This window comes from Neovison vison, chromosome 4, assembly GCF_020171115.1.
Source record: "Neovison vison isolate M4711 chromosome 4, ASM_NN_V1, whole genome shotgun sequence".
NCBI classification, from domain to species: Eukaryota; Metazoa; Chordata; class Mammalia; order Carnivora; family Mustelidae; genus Neogale; species Neogale vison.
The window spans coordinates 173,949,486-173,966,309 of NC_058094.1; the positions used below are offsets into that span (position 1 = coordinate 173,949,486).

Here is a 16,824-nt window from a genome sequence, read left to right on the forward strand (position 1 = left end):
TTTTCTTCTGGTTATGCTTTATTCTTTTTTGCTTAAAGCACTCCCTTTAATATTTCTTGTAAGACTTGCTTAGTCATGATGAATTCTCTAACTTTTGTTTGGGAAATTCTTCCTCTCTTCTTCAATTATGAGTGATAACCTTGTTGGGTATTCTTGCTTATAGGTTTTTTTTCTTTTTAGCATTTTGAATATCCCATGATGCTCCCTTCTGGCCTGCAAAATTTGTGCTGAAAAAGCGGCTGACAGCCTTTATGGGGTTTCCTTTGTATATAAGTAGCTGCTGCTACTCTTGCTGCTTTTAACTTTGATAGGGCTTGGTGTGGAGCTCCTTGGGTTTATTGTTTTTGAGACTGTCCTTGATGCTGTTTCCTTCCCCAGCTTAAGGAATTTTTCAGCTATTATTACTTTACATATGTTCTCTGCCCCTTTCCTCTCTCTCTTCTACTGGGATCCCTATATTGTGAACATTTGTGTGCTTGATGTGGTTGCAGAATGCCCTTAACTCATCATCTTTTTCTTTTTGCTGTTTGACTTGGGTGCTTTCCATTGCCCTGTCTTCCAGGCCAGTGATCTATTCTTTTGCATCTCCTACTATGTTGCTGATCTCGTCTATTTTTCATTTTAGTTATTGTATTCTACTCTTATCTCTTTGTTGAACTTCTCACTGAGTTCGTCCATTCTCCCAATCACCTTGAAGTCTTTAGCAGACTATTTAGTTACTGCTTTTGCCCTACTCTTTTATTTGGAGCATATTCCTCTGCTTTCTCATTTTTGACTTTCTAATTAGATAAAACAGCTCCTCTCCCAGTCATGAAGGAGTAACCTGTAGGTACCTCTCCTGTGTGGATTGCATGTCTCTGGCACCTTCCACAGAGTGACCGCTGCTGTAGTGGGTGCAGAATCCTGGGTTGCTCTGTACAGGGGCCACCCTGGCCAGGATGGTTAATTCTTAGTTTGTTTTTATATTTGGATCTTTATTCCATTCAATTTATTTTTTCTGCAGGATGTCAGGGATGAACACTTGAGTGTGGAAATAATGACTGTACTAAGTTTGGGAGCAAATTCTAAATCACTTCAATTTGTCTAAAAAGTTTTATAGCACTGGTCATTAGGAAAAATGTATGTCAATATTAAGTTCATGCTCCCTACTAGCAAACTCAATTAGAGTGGATTTTGCTTGCTGTTTTTCTTTTAAATTTTTTATGTTAAAAACTCTTCCTAATATATACCAATTTCTTTATACCCAATTTTAGAGAGGAAGAAGGAACAGAACATTTACGAAAGCGAAATACGAAGTTCCCTTTTATGTTTACTACTGGAGAAGCTGTGTTATATGAGATAACCAGCGCTTTCCCTCCTATGATGGATCCCTTATCAATAAGGACTAAAAATGGTACAAGTGGCAGAGATTCTGCTACCAAATCAACTCTCAGTAAGGATTCTCTCAATCCCAGTTCCCTCCTGGCTGCCATCATGCAACAGGATGAGTCCATTTATCTCTATCCTGCCTCAAGTAGCACACCGTTTGAACGAAATCTTTTTAATGAACCTGTGAACGTATGCAGTAATTGGCAAGACACTGTCACACCAATGGGAAGTGATAGTATCCTGAAACATGAGGAAATAGGTCATTCTCAAGAAATGAACCCAGCACTCTCTGGAGGTCAGTCAGGGCTCTTTCCAGACAACAGAAATAGTGACTTGTACAGCATTATGAAACAGCTAGGCATTGATTTTGAAGATATCAAACACATGCAACAGAATGAGGAGTTTTTCAGAAGTGACTTGTCGGTTGAGGATGACTTCAGAGACATAGACCTAACAGATGAAATCCTGACATACGTCCAGGATTCTTTAAGTAAGCCTACCTTTGGGTGCTCGGATTACCAGCAGCAGCAGTCCGGGGCCCTGAACTCGAGCTGTGTGGTACAAGAGCACCTGCGGCTGGAACAGCAGCAGCAGCTCCAGCCCCACCAAAGCCACAGAGCAGTGGAGCAGCAGCAGCAGCTCTGTCAGAAAATGAAGCACATGCAAGTGAACGGCATGTTTACCCAATGGAGCTCTAACCCGCCCGTGCCTTTGAGTTGTCCTCAGCAAGATCTACAACAGTACAGTGTCTTTCCGGACTTAACTGGGACCAGTCACGAGTTTCCCTACAAACCGGAGATCGATCCTGGGCCATACACACAGAACTTGATTCCCTGTCATCAGTCTGTGTTACCACAGCATTCCAAGGGGACACAGTTAGACTTCCCCACAGGGAACTTTGACCCATCCCCATACCCTACTACTAATTTAGAAGATCTTGTCACATGTTTACAAGTTCCCGAAAATCAAACACATGGACTAAATCCAGAGTCAACCGTAGTAAGTCCTCGGTCCTGTTATGCCGGAGCCATGTCCATGTACCAGTGCCAGCCAGAACCGCAGCCCAGCCATGGGGCTCATATGCCCTACAACCCAGCAATGCCGGCTCCACAGGCATTTTTAAACAAGGTAAGGGTTTTAGCAGATTCTGAATAAACCCTTTCTGGGTTTCTTCTCACATTAGAAATACATATGAGTTATAAACTTTTTATGTCTGTGACTACTTTTATATAAGCCAGGACTTTTCCAGTATTGCCATGTTACTAATACTAATAGATTTTTTTTTTTTTTTTTTTTTTTTTTTTTTTTACCCAAATTGTAAAGGTGAAACAAGTCAAGGGCTAAGGCAACATGAATATGTCCATAAGTTACCAGGTGAAGTTAGTGAAAAGTTTTTGTTTAGGATCCTTGGGTTTCTCTTTCTTCTTTTTAACTATATGTCCTTTAAAAACAGAGTTCAAAAATATATTTGCATTTTTCAAAGTAATTTCTTTAGGGGCACCTGGGTGACTCCAGCTCTTGATCTTGACTCAGATCATGGTCTCAGGGTCACGAGATTGAGCCCGGAGTTCCACTCCATGCTGGGTGTAGAGCCTGCTTAAGATGCTTTCTCTCCCTCTGCCCCTCCCCACCCCCTTACACTCATACCCTCTCTCAAAAAAAAAATTTTTTTTAAGCTCAGTTTTTTTAAATGGGTTATCATCAGTATAGTTGTGCTTTCTTCAAATGCTTTTGTCCTTGGTGATCCCTGAATTCAGTCCTCATTTCCTCAGTATTCTCTGGCAGTATGCCCATGTTATCTGCCAGACCCTCAGTTTATCCTTTAAGATGGAATGTTTTCTTCTGACATTTTTTAAAAAAGCTTAACTCATTGGTTTTCTCTTATGTGGTCAAACTTGAAATTGTATTTTCATTTTATTTTTTAAATTTTTACTTTTTTTTTTTTTAATAAACTCTATACTCAACCTGGGGCTTGAACTCAAACAACCCCAAGATCAAGAGTTACATACTCCACTGAGCCACCCAGACACCCCTGTATTTTTTTTAAAGTGTCATTAAACTCTACCGGCAATCACACTTTAAATTTAAAAGTAATCACTAAAAAAAAAGTTAACAATGATATAGCTGCTCTCTATGGCTCCCTCGGAATGTAGGTTTACATTCATGCTTTTCCGTTAGAAAATATTTAGTTCATTTTAAAGTTTAATTAAGTAGGCTTCTGAAGAAAATCCTGATCCAAATTCACTGGTCTCTATTTACTATGTATTAAAGTTATAGATTGGCAACAAAGATTCAAGTTCATATTTGTAATCATTTTTTTTATGACATCTTTCAGACATTTGGTCTGTAGACAAGCTTTGTAGTAGGAAACAGCAGTGGAAGTTTTTCCTTTGATATATGTCCAGTGTATCCTCCTTCCCAACATCCTTCAATTACCTCAAAATTTAGATTTTGGTTACAATCTACCTCACAACCTTGCTGTGATGTGGCATAGGTGGGTAACTGGAGTAAACTGTTGACAACCTGATCATTGAGTTTAATTTTTAGTTAATCATAGTTTAAAATTTCATTACCACAAGTTCTTCATTTTCTCCCTCTACTTTGTAGTACTTCTTGATGAATAGTAAGGTAATAGGCAATCTCTGGACCTGTAGAAAGTTTTAAACTTCCCTATGTTGTTCACATTATGTTTCTATTGGACAGCACTTCTTATGACAACATATTTAAAGAGAATTGCTGACATGCTTCGTGTTATGACTGATAAGAGTCATTCATTCAAAGCTTACCATTCTCTGAACAGTAGTGGCTTCCATTTGAAGACGCCACATGGCTACCATTCATTGAAGACCTAGACAATGGGACTTTTACTGTATATTTAATATATGTTCTGGAGGATATTTTAAGTCTAATGTTAACATCAAGCCTAATGTTACATAGGCTTTATTTGAAGCAACTGAAGGTACGATTTCAACCTATTTGAAAGTTTCCACAACTTTCATGATGTTCTAGAATACAAAGGTTCTAGAATCTATATAGCCCTGCTGAACTCTCCCCCCACCCCCAAGAGCATTATAAACTAATTTGACTAATTTTATTGTAAGAGGATGAGAGCGCAATTTTTATTTGGTAACTTAATCTGTAATTAGGACCATTTTAATAGTACTTGTTAAAAGCATGTAACAAAAAATTGGTTTCAGAAATCCTACCCCTTTCTATAATATTTTAAGAATATTAAGACATCTCCATCAGAGCTGACCTCTTAACGGGAAAGTCCTAGTTCCTTAATTTTGAATGCAGTTCATTCATTGGTACCCAGAACTTGACTGTGATGAAAGCTGGGTAAAGCAAACCTATTTATATCAGAAAAATCTAACTGTGAGTCATAACTGGTATTCTCTGATCCGTCAGTTCCTATCCAAACCAAAGTCAGTTAGTTCATCAAACAGTCTTCTGATGTATGGAATGCCACATCTGAGCTGAGACCAGTGTATCACACATCTGTACCATCTAATGGAGAAGCCAAAGGTTATAAATGTAACACATAGTATGGGCTCGGTTGGTCTTCACTGAATGACTTAAAATGTAGCAACGGTAAAGAGTTTGAAGTTTAACTATGCAAGGCAATTATTTTAAAAATGCATTTCACTGTACCATTTAGTGGCTTAAGATGCTTGAAAGATCTAGTCTAATTGATTGCATTGCTATTTTTGTTTTACAGTTTCAGAATGGAGGAGTTTTAAGTGAAACCTACCCAGCTGAATTAAGTAATATGAACAACACTCAGACTCCCACACATCTTCAGCCCCTTCATCACCCATCACAAGCCAGACCTTTCCCTGATTTGACATCCAGTGGATTCCTGTAATTGCAAGTCCATTTTAAGCACCTTGGTTTCTGGAGGAGTTTGCAGAAGATTACAGAATAATAAAACTGTCAGTGTTGGTCATCGGCAAGTTTACATGGAGGCATTGTTGTGTGTTGTTCATGCTCTTTTTCCAAATCAACCTTCAATGTTTTTAAGAGTTAAGAAAAATTATCAAAAATACATATCCTATAGTCATTAAAATAGAAAGTGTGCTGCCACAGAGGCTGAGATTCCACCTCTATGTCACATGGTTCGGAGTACCAGAGAAAATACAAAACTTATTTAGGGGAACTTGAGGACACGCTTTAAAAAGTATTTCATCTTTTTCTCCTGACAAATTTCTGAGTTTTCAACTTCTAAGTTGTCAATACACCAAATACAAAATTAAACTTTCCTTTTATCTTTAGCTTCGGCTTGTATCTCAGATATTAAAGTAAGTGGTTTGGTGCTGTTATAAAAGATAATCTCAGTGCTTCCCTCCTTCATTGTTAATGTAAGTGCCTCACAGTTTTTTATACCTGTAACACTGTAGGATGTATATTTGATAGAAAATATACTTTTTTAAATAACATTCTGCACACAAATATTATTTGTATTTCTTAAATTTAGTCATTTTTATTATTCCAAGCATGTTTTAACTGCACTACTCACCCACTTTCTTCAGGAAAAGGGCAAATAATGATTAAAAAGGTATTTATTTTATAATCTAGTTGCTTCTAGACTCTAAATGTTGCTCTGTGCCTTATGTTGAAAAATTTTGGAAGTCAAATGTGTTTCCAAATTATAAACATTAAGACCGCAGCACTAAAACTTCAGCAGTGTTTTCAGATGAAAGAGATATACTACCGTTTACTTTTACTAAAATCTCCATGATCATTGAATGTTGCAATGTGGAAAATCTGCTTGAATGCAACGGTGTTTATTAACTTGCAATGAGGAGAAGTAGCTTTATTTCTAGCTCTTTAATTAATCCCCATTTCAATGTGTATAAATTCTTTAAAAACTATTTTAGATCTAGAATGAGCTTTAAAGTATAGTATACTGACTTTATAAATTTCACTTCTTAGTACAGTGGAAACTGTTTTTCTCATATTTGAGGAGTGTTAAGATTGAATATAGCAATGTTTGATGCAAAGTATTGTTATGAGTGAAATGAATGGTGCATTTATAGTTTATAATGAACAAAATTATTTGTAAAATATTTTCAGTCATTCATTTAAAAAGTCTATACCATATATATGTACCTAATTTGGGTCTTACATATTTTCTCGGTGTGTCTTTTTAAGAAATCATGTAATGAATTTTACTTTGGTATTAAGACAACCATGCAGTTGTCTAAACTTCAAACATGCTGTTTACATGATATAATGACCTTTATTATCAGTAAGGCAAATTAATCACCCTACTAACTTTACTGTCCTCAGGTTAATTTTTTTAAAAAAAATACCCTTTTATTTAAATGTGACACCTGAAGGGCAGACACAGATTGCATGTATAATATAAAAACATTACGGAATCTCAAGCTGAGATGTAGTATTAAAATATAATATTTTTCATTTTTAATAAATTAATGTATATAAAAGTGGCTTCAGATGAAATGCATCAGTTCTATGCATCTTCAGTCAAAATTTTCAATCTGTAGAATCAATTTAAATGTTAAAAAAAACAAAAATTATCTAAAACATTTCATAATTTGTTCTCAGCATGAGGTATCATTAAAGATTTAGAGCAGGGTCTGCATTAATATTCCATATTTTTTTTTACATTTAAGCCTTTCATTAAGAGTCTTCATGTAACCATTTCTGTTAGTCTTTTCCACATGTTATTGGTTGAATTATTTAGCAGAAAAATAGGATTTTAAATTGTGAATAGAATAACAGTTATGCACTTATACAGTTAAAAAATTTAAAGCAATAGTGTATATTTTTATCATATAAAATGACTAAAATGTATCTAATAAAATCACATTAAACCAAGTACACTTTTGTCTATATTGCTAAGTGCCAAACAGAGGATGCTCTGTGTGTACCCGCTCTAACGAGGTATTTGTTTCTATATGATGTGCACTTCGGAGTATATGGATGTGTCTAACTTGAACTTCTCCAATACCAGGTTGTTCTTACAGTATCTCAAGATTTGTCAGTGTTCCAGTGTATTAGGAAGCTTTCAATTACCATGCACCAACTCCTTTCTCAGTATTACCAAGTTCTATGTAGATGTTTTCATAGCTTTTCTCTTCAAAATGTTACTGCTTACCTATGCCATGCATACGTTTTTGTTTAAAATATGATTTATAACATCCTTATTAAACAAAATTGTATACAATAATATATGGTAATAAAATAATCACTAAGTATAAATAATATGCTTTAATGTAAATTCTTTCTGGTCCATATAGAGGAAATGAGCATGTTTAGTTAGAGTATTCTAACTATGTTAGCTGAAAGCAATCTACACTACTTAAGAATACATTAAACAATAAATTATAAACTTATTAGTTTCTGCCCCTGGATATTTTAGCCTTCACCTGAATTTATATTTTTTATAAATCACTCTTCAAATAACTTCATAGATTAAAGTACTTCTGAAACAGAATGTTCTTTTAAATCTTGTATTAGTGCTATGGATATAGTGATATTAATAGCTCAGATTAAATTTTAAAATTCCATTTTTATATTTTAGGAATATTTGACAGATTTTTAAAACAACTTGTCATGTGCTTAGATTAGAGTAAGTATGGATCAAGCCTATATCCTCTAACAGACACAAATGATACAGTAAGACTTCGGCATTAAGTTCCTGACTGTTAAAACATTCACCAAAAATTCTGCAGTTAGAATTACTTGAAGAAAAAAGCATGGGAAAATGAAGTTTTCATTCTAACATTTTTTTACGTTAGTCTTATGTTCAGCCTTTCTAATTATTAGGTTCATGTATCGAGATGTTGACAGAAATCCCTAACAAGTTAGTACCATACTTAATTGTGAACATTTTAGAAAGACTGAGCCTTTTAGCTAAGGGTGACATAAAATAATGACTTTCAACCATCTGACTTGAGAACATCCAGTACAAATCCAGATAATCATATTTCTCATCTTCGCTTTCACTCACATCACTTCCATTAGCAGGAATGACTTCAGCTTGCCTCCTTTCTCCAAGCCTACCACACACTGACCCGGCAGTTAGCTACTCACAGGACTGGGTAGATACACCTCACTGATTCTTCCCCCAGTGCCTGCAGATGACCTTGCTGGTAGTTTTACTAATAAAATTGCAATCACCAAAACCACTCACACATCCCCAGGGTGCCTGCAACTTCAGCTCAATCTTCTCACTGTCCTTGATCTCTGAGGCTCAGCTCTGGTATGTGAGGAGAGGCTCCCCTAACTCCAAGGTGAATACCCTTCCTTTCCAAGCCTTGTGCACAGAGCATCTACATTTCCCTGTCCAGTCTTGGCTCTCCCTCTCTATAAACTTCCCTGGGTGAGGTTCTCCCTATGTCCTGGAAATAACTCACTTGACCCTGTCACGTTTTCTTACTAAATTATTTTTTTCTTTACTCTAAAACAATTTTTGATCTCCTGAAATTTGGTTATATTCTCCACCCTTCTTTTACACTGCTTTGTGGAAATTCACTCCATTCCCTCCTTGTTGTAAGCTGATTTGCTGTGGCCCAGCAGCCAAATTGAACCCTCAGTGAACTTTTTTCCTTCCTTAGTTTCTGTGATACTTAGTTTCCCCAACCTCCTCTCCTTTCTTTTTTGTGCTACTCTCCCCCCTTCCCATCTGGCAACAGGCTTACTTCTGACCATTTGTGATTTTGTTTCTCTCTATACTGTACCTTTGGAAGCACATGTATTCTGCAACTCCTGCCTTTATGGATTGCTTCCAAATCTGTTATTCCACGTCTAAAAAAGGGGGTGAGATAAAAGACACCTCATAACTGACTGACGTTTGTGGAACATCCATTTCCTCTGAAAGTGTAGCAAAGCTAAGCACACAGACCCTGGAGTCACATTCCTGGCTTTCCACATGTATGATATGAATTGTTGGGAAGGTTTGTTACTGAGTCAGAGTTTCTACAAAATAAGGGTAATACCTGCCTCCCTGAATTGTTGGAGGATTCAATCAATAATTCCTGTAAAAATATTTAGTTCCCAATGGCCAAAACTGGAACAATTTGACCAACAAATAATTGCATTGGATTAAAACCTAAAGAATAAATATCCAGGAGTCCATCCTCCTATATATAAGTGATTAAATAAATAAGTGAGCAAGAAGGGGTAAATCTTCCTGAAGAAGCCCGAATATTTGTAGATATGATACTTTCCAATCAACGGAGATTAATACCTCCTCCTGGGTAGGGGCTAAACTCAAGAACTTGCTTCCCAAGAACAAGGGTAGAAAAAGGGGGTGACATAATGAGTTTATAGAAATCTGGCAAGCACTGCTTAATGATGGAGGTTGGCATCACCAATGGTTGAGTCATTGTAGCCTCTCTAAAGGACGCTATGACACACACACTTCCTCTCTATGATAGCTTCAGAAACACATAATCCCAGTCTAATTGTGAGAGAATATCAGACAAAACACAAACTGAGAGACATCCCACAAGAACTCCTTGGAGTTTTCTTTTAAATGTGAAGGTCAATGACAGCAGAGATGGAGACACTATCACAGACCAGAGGAGAGGAAGCAGGCATGGTGACCTAATACAGTATGGTGTCTGGGACTGCATCCTGCCACAGCCAAAGGACACAGCCGCAAACAAGTTAGGGTCCAACTGCACAAAGGAGGCAACAACCACCGAAATCCCAATAAAGCTTCACAGTGGTACGCGACTATGAACGAATCTCCTAGTTTCACCCATGTCCCGTGGCTGTGGGAGACATTAGTGTTAGAGGAACCTGAATGAAGGGCATATAGGAATTCCAGATTTTTGCATCTCTAATGTAGATCTAAAATTATGCCAAAAGAGTTGATCTAAAAATCATTTTCCTATTTAAAATAAACCACATCGTTTATTGATTGCCACATAGTAAGTCCTCAATCAATAACTACCTGCCATTCCTCTTTCCCTGTGATAGTTAAACAATCTCTTCTCAGAGGTTAAATCTTGCCCATGACATCAATCCTCCTCATTCTGTTTCTCTGATGCTTTGCTGACTATCTTGGTTTTTAGTCTCCAGTGTTCCTTTCCACGTTTACCTCCTGACATCATCCTTACCAATGATCCTCCTAGCCTTATTCCTGAAACTCCCACACATCAACTACGATAGTCTCCTTTTCCATGCCAGGTGAGGACAGCCACAAATCAGACTTGCAACATTTGTGAATGCCTCATCTCCGTGAACTTGAAATTTCAGTTTTTAATCACTATCTTCTCTTCTTTCCCAATCCTGTCTTCTTTGATTACCTCGCCCTTCTGTCTCTAGTGATCTCCAGTCCCCAGAGGGCAAACAAAAAACAACATAGTCTTATGATGGAATTATTAGACTATGGAGGCTGCCATAGGCTACATGGTCTTTAAGATCCTGATTGACCCTCTGACTCTCACCTGAGGAGCAAAATCACCTCATTAGGTGTATTGCCCTTCTCTCCTAATATGTGATCTTTAGGATATTAATACTTTTTTGGATAAAATTCAAGTCTTCCCAATTAGCTTTCCTGTGCTGTTAGGCTTAAACTTTGAAAACTCCACCTGAGGCAGAACCAATTTTTACTTGCTTCCCCCCACCTCCAGAGCCACCACCAACATCTTGGACAGGATCCATAGCCCCTAATGATCAGTTTCTGACACTATGCCCCCTACCTCCAGCAAAATTTTTCAACAGGGGGAAAGACAGAATTCTATTTATGGTATCTGATGTATAGAGTCCTACATGAAACAGCTCACATTTCAAGACCAACTAGAACCGTGAAGGAACATAAATTCACATACTGAAGAATTAATAAGAATCAGCTATTAAGACATTAGAAGACAAAAGAATGGTCTGTGATATGACTGCCTACTTCAAATAGCTGACATGCTAACATGGGAGGACAGCATATTTTTGTTTTTTATTGTATAAAAGTTAATCGAGGATCAATGATAAGAGTTATAAGTTAATAAATTTTACCTTGATATAAAAAAGACTATTATTGAAAGATGCTTGGCAGCACATGGGTGGCTCAGTCAGTTAAGTATCTGACTCTTGATTTTGGCTCAAGTTATCATCTCAGGGTCATGAGATCAAGCCCCACTTTGGGCTCCCTACTAAGCATGGAGCCTGTTTAAGATTCTCTTCTCTCCCTCTCCCTTTGCCCCACCTACCCCCTGCCCCTTGGCAGAAGGAAGGAGAGAAGAAAAAAAGAAAAGGAAAGGAAAAGGAAAAAGAGAAAGAAGAAAAAGAAAAGAATGGATGGATGGATGGGAAAAATGGATGGAGATAAAATAGATGGGTTTGAAATTGAATGATCTTCCCTGTCTCTAAAAATGACAATTTCAAATTTATGCTGAGAAAATAATTCAAAATTCTGATGTCATATAAACTATCACTACTAAAATTCCTTCTGAGACTCTGATTCCTTAATTTCTATGTTGGATATGATCTTTGAGATGATGTATTTCATGGCATCTGTTTTACATCTGAAAAGAACAAAGGCCCAGAGACTATCCTGTACAAATTTCATAGTTGGTGATAAAATGACCTCATGTATCTTGAATTCTTATCTAGTATTCTGTCCCTGACACAAGAAGTTGGCTTTATTTCTACTTAGGAAAATCAAAATTCTCAGTGTACCTGGGTGGCTCAGTTGTTAAACGTCAGCCTTTGGCTCAGGTCATGATCCCGGATCCTGGGATCAAGCCTGAATTGTGCTCCCTGTTCAGTGGGAAGCCTGCTTGTCCCTCTCCCACTCCTCTTGCTTATATTCACTTTCTTGCTGTCTCCCTATCAAATAAATAAATAAAATCTTTTTAAAAAAATCAAAATTCTCAAAAACATTTTTAACCTTGATATATAAGATTTTTTGTTTTCTTTTATTGAGAATTTAGTTTCAGGTAATACTGGATATCCCAATGTTTGAAGAGTGTCTATAAATTCATTCTCAACTCCATTTTCTCAAGATGCTGTATCTTGAAAATGTTTTAAACTCTTTATTGACATTTTAGGGTATTAAAATCTAATTTGGGGACTTTGGCATAAAGATTTATAATTGCAACTGAAATCTGTGCTGTAGAATTAGGCTAACATAATTAGAAGTTACTATCAATTCTAAGTGAGTATCTATTTTTGTGGGTATGAATTTCTGTTGCCTTTGAAGCCAGTTCCCCTCCTCCTCATTACATCTTCTAATATGTAAAAAATCTAGACTAAACATCTTTGGATACTGACTGAGTCACTGTATCTAGAAGAAGGAAGTTTTACATTAATGTCATGAACTGTGAGTGGGCTGAGATTTAACCCTACATTCAAACTAACAAGTGAGCCCGCCACAGCCTTATCAATGTTGGCAGAAAGACCTAGGACACCTGCATCAGAGGCCAAGGGCAGTTTACTTCTTACAACAATAGCAGCCCTTCTGTCTGCTGGTTCCCCACAAGAGCAACAAACCTCCTCACAAGCACTTACAGGAAAGGAACCCTGAATGGAGGGACTCCAAATCATCTTTAGTAGTGGTACACACACCTCACCCTTTGCTCAGAAGGGAGACACTACCTGTATCTTTTAAGGCTGGTCACTATTCAAACAACTTGAAAAGACTGTTCAGAACAAAAGCAGTCAGTGCCTTCTTCAAGATGTGCAGAAACACGAGAGACTCACAGAAACTCGTTTCCATCACTTATGATTGGTTCCACTTGCACTTTCAAGCACACTGCCTTCCTTGCTTGACAGCCTCCCCATTCTTAATTGCAGAGACAACTGTGTTTTGAGATGGAGAACATGGTAAACCAGAAATATTCTCCATCATCAAAAAATATTACTCTAAAGTTCCATGGAAATTGTTCTGAAACCCTGACTTTAACGCTCCATCCCAAGTCCCTATGCCAAGCCAATATGCCAGGGTACATTAATTTTCAACTGTGTAGATATATGATATGAGGGTATTATTTCAACTTTCTGTGCCTTTGTTCCCTTCTCTGTAAAAAAAAAAAAAAAAGATAATACAATGAATGACTTTACCTTATAGGATCCTTAGCAGAACTATTGAATTAATATATGTAAAGTGCTTGGCATATTCACTGTCATGTGATAGTAAGTGTTAAAAAACTACTAGCTCTTATTATTAGTAATAAATAAATTTATTATATTTGGAATCTGTATGAGCTATGGTAAAGTCCAAACTAGTATAATAAAGAGACCAAAAATGCATTGTTTCAAAAAAGAGGTTTGTCAGAGAAAATCCTAAAAGCAGCTCAGGAAAAGAGGTCTGTAACATACAATGGTAGAAATATTAGATTGACAGCAGACCTATTCACAGAGACCTAGCAGGCCAGAAAGAACTGGATGATATATTCAGAGAACTAAATGAGAAAAATATGCAGCCAAGAATCTTATATCCAGCTAGGTTGTCATTGAAAATAGAAGAAGAGAGAAAAGCTTCCAGGACAAACAAAAACTAAGAGAATTTGCAGACACCAAACCAGCCCTAACAGGAAATACTGAAAGGGGTCCTCTAAGCAAGGAGAGAGCCTAAAAGTAATAGACCAGAAAGGAACAGAGACAATATACAGTAATAGTCACCTTACAGGCAATACAATGACACTAAATTCATATCTTTCAATAGTTACTCTGAATGTAAATGGGCTAAATGACCCTATTAAAAGCCACAGGGTATCAGAATGGATAAAAAAAAAACAAGACCCATTAATATGCTGTCTATAAGAAATTCATTTTAGACCCAGAGACACCTCCAGATTTCAAGTGAGGGGATTGAAAACAATTTACCATGCTAAGGGACATCAAAAGAAAGCTGGGGTGACAATCCTTATATAAAATAAATTAGATTCTAAGCCAAAGACTATGATAAGAGATGAGGAAGGACACTATATCATACTTAAAGGGTCTGTCCAACAAAAAGATCTAATAATTTTAAACATCTATGCCCCTAACATGGAGCAGGCAATTATATAAACCAATTAATAACAAAATCAAAGATACATATTGACAATACAACAATAATAGGGGACTTTAACATCCCCATCACTGAAATGGACAGATCATCTAAGCAAAGATCAACAAGGAAATAAAGGCTTTAAATGACACAGTGAGCCAGATGGACATCACAGATATATTCAGAACATTCTATTCCAAAGCAACAGAATACATTCTTCTCTAGTGCACATGGAACATTCCCCAGAATACATCATATCCTGGGTGCAAATCAGGTCTCAACTGGTACCACAAGATTGGGATCATTCCCTGCACATTTTCAGACCACAATGTTTTGAAACTAGAACTCAACCACAAAAGGAAATTTGGAAAGAACTTAAATACATGGAAGGTAAAGAGCATCCTACTAAAGAATGAATGGGTCAGCCAGGAAATTAAAGAGGAACTAAAAAGATTCATGGAAACAAATGAAAATGAAAGTACAACTGTTCAGAATCTGTGGGACACAACAAAGGCAGTCCTGAGAGGAAAGTATATAGCAATACAAGTCTTTCTCAAGAAATAAGAAAGGTCTCAAGTACACAACCTAACCCTACACCTAAAGGAGCTGGAGAAAGAACAGCAAAGAAAGTCTAAACCCAGCAGGAGAAAATAATATTATTTATTATTATCTTTAAATAATAAAGATCAGAGCAGAAATCAAGGAAATAGAAACCAAAAGAACAGTAGAACCAATCAACAAAACTAGGATCTGGTTCTTTGAAAGAATTAATAAGATTGATAAACCCCTGGCCAGACTTATCAAAAAGAAAAGCGAAAAGACCCAAATTAATAAAATAATGAATGAAAGAGGAGAGACCACAACCAACACCAAGGACATACAAACAATTATAGGAACATATTATGAGCAACTATACACCAGCAAATTTGACAATCTAGAAGAAATGGATACACTCCTAGAGACACATAAATTATCAAAATTGAACCAGGAAGAAATAGAAAATCTTAACAGCCTAACCAGTAAGGAGATTGAAGCAGTCATCAAAAATCTCCCAACAAACAAGAGCTCAGGGTCAGATGGCTTTCCAGGGAATTCTACCAAACATTTAAACAAGAATTAATACCTGTTCTCCTGAAACTGTTCCAAAAAATAGAAATGGAAGGAAAAGTTTCAAACACATATTTTTTTCATGTTGCATAGTACGGCCATTTCACATATTCTTTTTTTTAATTAACATATAATGTATTATTTCAAACACATTTTATGAGGCCAGCATTATTTTGATCCCAAAACTAGACAAAGACCCCATCAAAAAGGAGAATCACAGACCAATATCCTTGATGAACACAGATAGAAAAATTCTCATGAAAATACTAGCCAATAGGATCCAACAATACATTAAAAGAATTATTCACCATGACCAAGTGGAATTTATTCCTGGGCTGCAAGGTTGGCTCAACATTCACAAAATCAATGTGATACAATACATTAATAAAAGAACAAGAACCATATGATACTCTCAATAGATGCTGAAAATCATTTGAGAAAGTACATCCTTTCTTGATCAAAACTCTTCACAGTGTAGAGATAAAAGGTACAGGACTCAGTATCATCAAAGTCATCTATGAAAAACCCACAGCGAGTATCATCCTCAAAGGGAAAAAACCGAGAGCTTTTCCCCTAAGGTCAGGAACATGGCAGGGTTGTCCACTGTCACCACGGCTATTCAACAAAGTACTAGAAGTTCTAGCCTCAGCAGTCAGACAACAAAAAAGTAAAAGACATCTGAATCGACAAAGAAGTCAAACTTTCACTATATGCAGATAATATATTTTGGTGGAAAACCCAGAAGACTCCACTTCAAAACTGCTAGAACTCGGGCGCCTGGGTGGCTCAGTGGGTTAAGCCGCTGCCTTCGGCTCAGGTCATGATCTCAGGGTCCTGGGATCGAGTCCTGCATCGGGCTCTCTGCTCAGCAGGGGGCCTGCTTCCCTTCCTCTCTCTCTGCCTACCTCTCTGTCTACTTGTGATCTCTCTCTGTCAAATAAATAAATAAAAAAAATCTTAAAAAAAAAAAAACTGCTAGAACTCATATGTGAATTCAGTAAAGTGTCAGGACATAAAATCCATGCACAGAAATCTGTTGCATTTCTATACACCAACAGCAAGACAGAAGAAAGAGAAATTAAGGAGTCAATCCCACTTACAATTGCTCCCCAAATCACAAGATACCTAGAAATAAACCCAACCAAAGAGGCAAAGAACCTGTACTCAGAAGATTATAAAGTATTCATGAAAGAAATTGAGGAAGACACAGAGAAATGGAAAAAATATCCTGCTAATGGATTGGAAGAAGAAATATTGTGAAAATGCCTATGCTACCTAAAGCAATCTACACATTTAATGCAATCCCTATCAAAATACCATCCATTTTTTCAAAGAAATGGAACAAATAATCCTAAAATTTATTATAGGGAACCAGGAAAGACCCCAAA

General features: G+C 36.8%; 1 protein-coding gene across 1 annotated transcript in view; it reads left to right on the forward strand.

Moving 5' to 3' along the window:
• AHR (aryl hydrocarbon receptor) overlaps positions 1-7,593 on the forward strand; it is a 51,653-nt gene extending 44,060 nt beyond the window's left edge. Inside the window, exons 10-11 of the mRNA XM_044246146.1 lie at positions 1,254-2,496; positions 5,087-7,593. Coding sequence (XP_044102081.1) covers positions 1,254-2,496; positions 5,087-5,233 — 1,390 coding nt within the window. The 3' untranslated portion in view covers positions 5,234-7,593. The remainder of the gene's footprint in view (positions 1-1,253; positions 2,497-5,086) is intronic.
• The last annotated feature ends 9,231 nt before the right edge of the window (positions 7,594-16,824 follow it).